Source organism: Physcomitrium patens, chromosome 13 (assembly GCF_059467195.1).
Source record: "Physcomitrium patens ecotype Gransden chromosome 13, ASM5946719v1, whole genome shotgun sequence".
Classification (NCBI taxonomy): Eukaryota; Viridiplantae; Streptophyta; class Bryopsida; order Funariales; family Funariaceae; genus Physcomitrium; species Physcomitrium patens.
The window spans coordinates 13,142,043-13,145,934 of record NC_143422.1 but is presented as its reverse complement, the minus strand read 5'-3'; the positions used below and the strand labels follow the sequence as shown (position 1 = coordinate 13,145,934).

The following is a 3,892-nucleotide window of genomic DNA, read 5'->3' as shown; positions in this document are numbered from 1 at the left end:
CAAGTAAAACCTTCCACAGTGTTAACAAACAACTACATATTAAAAAGATATCAGGAAAAAGATTGATTCTAAGTATTGATTTGCATTTCATAACATGCATGTCAGATATTAAGTTGAAGTACATTTTGTGCTTTTATTCCTTTTGCAAACAGTTTGACAAGAATAAAGTGGTCATGCAACACAAACCATTGTAAGCATGTGTAACCTTTTGCAATATTGTGTGCTTAGTTCGTAAAATGATACTTCAACAAAACCATTTTGTAAGACACATTCAAGATAGTCATGTTAGATGTGGTCTCCAATTCAGTAATAACCTGGATGCACTTCCAGCACAATCAATTTCGCTAGCAATAGGTTTAATGACAAATACTTGTGTGCCAATAAAAATCAAACAAAGACTCACTTTGCCGCATACCACTTGGTAATCACAAAATAGTTTCTGGGCTGAGGCTACGAGCACACCCTAACTTGCTGCAAGCACACCTAATGTAGTTATGTGCACACCCAAAACACGTGGAGGGTAGTGATTAGTTGGGTGTTCTAATGTGGATCCATGTGAACCCACAAGTGCGAGGGTGAGGGGGGCAGCGGGACCACCGGAGCCCCTCTCCGGTGGTCCCGCTTACCGGTCAGCCTCCGGAGGCGCTGCCCCAGGAAAAAAAATTGAATTCACCGGAGTCCATGCACAGAAGTGAAGAGGCGTTAAGCATTCCAGGCGGTTTTCCACGTCTCTGAAATGCAGTAGTAGCTTCAACAATTCCGAGACAACAAGCACAGAAGTGTCTCGTTCCAGGTCGCGGATCCTCTCCATTGATGCTGTTGTAGGGGCAAATTTCAGTAAAATTGTTGCGTCCTGACATCGGTTTTGTCGCAACACATCAGTTGGATCAGTCGACGACGATCATGAATCTGCTTTTTGCTCTGCTGATAATTGGCGTGTGATCTTCCAATGCTCACATGGTGTACCTGAGAACCGGAAGAGTAGATGCCCGATTTTGCATGGGATTGTAGACATCTCCTTATGAAATGTTGCTCAGGCATGGGCTGCGGTAATATCCCAGGCGCGAGACTACGAAGTGGAGAGCCGTCCATGTCCTGAGGAAAGTGTGAGATATCCGGGTGTTTTCATGGAAAAGGGATGCTCTTGCACTGCCTTGGGTGGTCATTGCCACTTGGATTCTGCAAGGATCGTAGACTCTTCACTTTGATGCTATACGCCGAAAGAGTTAGACTGTCCCATTCCGAGGACCCACACGCTTACTTTGAGTGGCCGAGATCATTCGCTTCCCGGAAAGTGAAATTAATAAAGGTAACCTGACAGCTCTTATGTCTGGCCATGGTGTGCAGTAGGCTATGCTTGTGGGGGAGCTCTGGCCAGGAGCTTTTGGTTTTTTGGATGCCTAGACGGGGGGTTATATTGCAAGCGCTCAGTCTCTGAGAACGACGTTCGTCGTTGGAGAAGGTGGTTGTAATGGCTGCAGCCTACTTGCCTTCGCCTTGTTCTCTCTGCTCGACATGAGGCGCAAATCACAGGATTTCCGCCGTGGCGTCGCTGTGCGAGGTGGCTTTCATTGCAATGCTGCATTCTTTCCGTGCATCTCGACTAGTGACACTGTAATTGACGTTTGCTGAACATGTAGTAGCATCCGCTTGTGGGTTTCACTGGATTCCTCTTTTCAGGATGCTTTTGTTTGAAATCAGGCATTGAACCTCCACAGTACGCGTTGTAGAGGCGAAATAGTTTACAAGCTAATGAAGGTCCTGAATCTGTTGCAGGTGCAGAGGTACGATGGGAGATCGACTCAACATTGTCGTTGAAGAAATTGGGCTGTTTTCCGAGATATTCTCGGACCCATTTTTCTTTCAAGAAAGCAGCACGATGGCAGCGAACAGGGACTGTTTGCGCACGATTCGACTTCCGTGGGAACAACACTGAGCAGGCGAGAGAAGAAGATGCTTCCATCCTTATGAAAATGACAACTCTTGTCGATGAGCTCTTGAAGCTGGAAGATGATTTGTGCATGGACTCCGGTGGATGCAATTTTTTTTCCTGGGGCAGCGCCCACGGGAGGGGGGGCTCCGGTGGTCCCGCTGCCCCCTCACCCTCGCACTTGTGGGGACACAGGGATCCACATTAGAACACCCAATTAATCACTACCCTCCACAGGTTTTGGGTGTACACATAACAACATTAGGTGTGCTTGTAGCAAGTTAGCCTCAGCCTAATTTCTGACTTGCCTATGTAGATATACATGTTAAAATACCTGTTGATAATGTCCCATCATTACTAAATGAACGGTATGTAAATATATATACATACATGTAAAGACCAATACGAAGAACCACAAAAATCAAGTTATTAATATACAAGATTATGATAACAAAAGTATAAATTTCCACAGAAATCAACATGACATCTCCACACTTTCGTACAACTGTAACAAAGCCGACTAATATTCTATCTAACAGTAATCACACTAACTTGCAAAACTCAAAATGTTTGACGACAGTCGGAAAATTCTCTCCGCAGTTTGATAATTGTTCCAAAGATGTTATTAACTAGATCTCATATCTACCAACATAAATCCATTTCTGTGAAAACAATGCTAACCTACTCCACATCCAAAGTGTTGATTTCATTGAATTAAAAGCAAAGAGCTCATTTGAACAAACTGTGAAGCAACACACTCCCAACAATTCCGATACCACCCTTCCTCAAATAAGTTGCCAACCCATGCTAAAACCCAAGACTCAAATTATACTCTCCAACCGTCCAGACTGATCGAATCCAATTAAACTTACTCAACACGTGTAAACATGTACAAATCACCCAATAATCACAGAATCTGATTACAACACAATTCAACTTCTGCACAACCATCACGCCGCGTACCACATATTCAGAGTGGAGGTTACAATCCTGGCAGTGCCACCAAGACCGGCAACCCAACATCCATTGCCCGACTTCTTCTGCCTCTATCAGAATATGAATCCCATACTGAAGCTTGGCACAGATGTTGGAGAGGATGGTGCCAGGATGCTGCCTTTCCACAACCACCACAGTTGGTCCATGCAAAGAGAACTCATCTCGGATGTTGATTCAATCTTCTTCCCAATGAACGACAATGTACATGCTCCGCTGTGGAGCCAATCGATGCTTTACTTCGACGTGGCAACCCACAACCAATGCTTCACTTCATCTACATCTACACCTACCACTACTGGAACTGCTCATGAATCTGCGAGTGTTCCAAACAATGTGTCGCTACAAAAAATGTTTCACGCGCTCAGCCAGAAGATCCACATGACTGAGCTCAGAAACCTTCTCCCGACATGGGTCCCGGTGCATCAGCTGGGGATTGGAATGGGGAGCCAGAGCTGGGACCGTACGCCGGAGAAGCCACCACCGGAGCAGACATGGGCGACCCCTCTGGAGCGGACGCGGGGGCGTTGCTGGGTGCCAAGCTTGGAGCGTACTCGGGAACGCCATCGTACACCGCAGCGGGAGCTTGAGATGGGGCGTAGCCTCGCATGTAGGGAGCCGGCGCAGGAATGCTTTGAGCGTCCACTTGCGCGCCCATGACCGCACAAAGCACCACCACTGCCGCCAACGCCGCTACCAGGTGCTGGAATTGCTTGGCCATTTTGGAGGAGGGTCTACGGTTTCACGACCACTGCTGGACTCACACCCCTGTGGACTCGTGTGATCGGCGACGGTTTTCACGTCCTCGCTGCACGCTCCGATCTCCTTGAGCGGCACACCTCCACAAGAATCCTGGCCTCCGAAATTCGATCTAGAAATCCTGCGATCCCCGATGAGTCCGAAGTGTCCGAAATACTGCACTGCTCTCCTGGTTCCTGATGCGTGTACTTGCCGATGAAGTGACTTGGG

The 3,892-nt window shown here is 47.1% G+C and overlaps 1 protein-coding gene across 1 annotated transcript; it reads left to right on the top strand.

Moving 5' to 3' along the window:
• Window positions 1-829: 829 nt before the first annotated feature.
• Window positions 830-2,428, top strand: LOC112290112 (uncharacterized). Its single transcript, XM_024536070.3, has 2 exons — window positions 830-1,561; window positions 1,777-2,428. The coding sequence occupies exons 1-2, from the start codon at window positions 1,516-1,518 to the stop codon at window positions 2,136-2,138; spliced, it is 408 nt and encodes a 135-aa protein (XP_024391838.1). The 5' UTR covers window positions 830-1,515; the 3' UTR covers window positions 2,139-2,428.
• The last annotated feature ends 1,464 nt before the right edge of the window (window positions 2,429-3,892 follow it).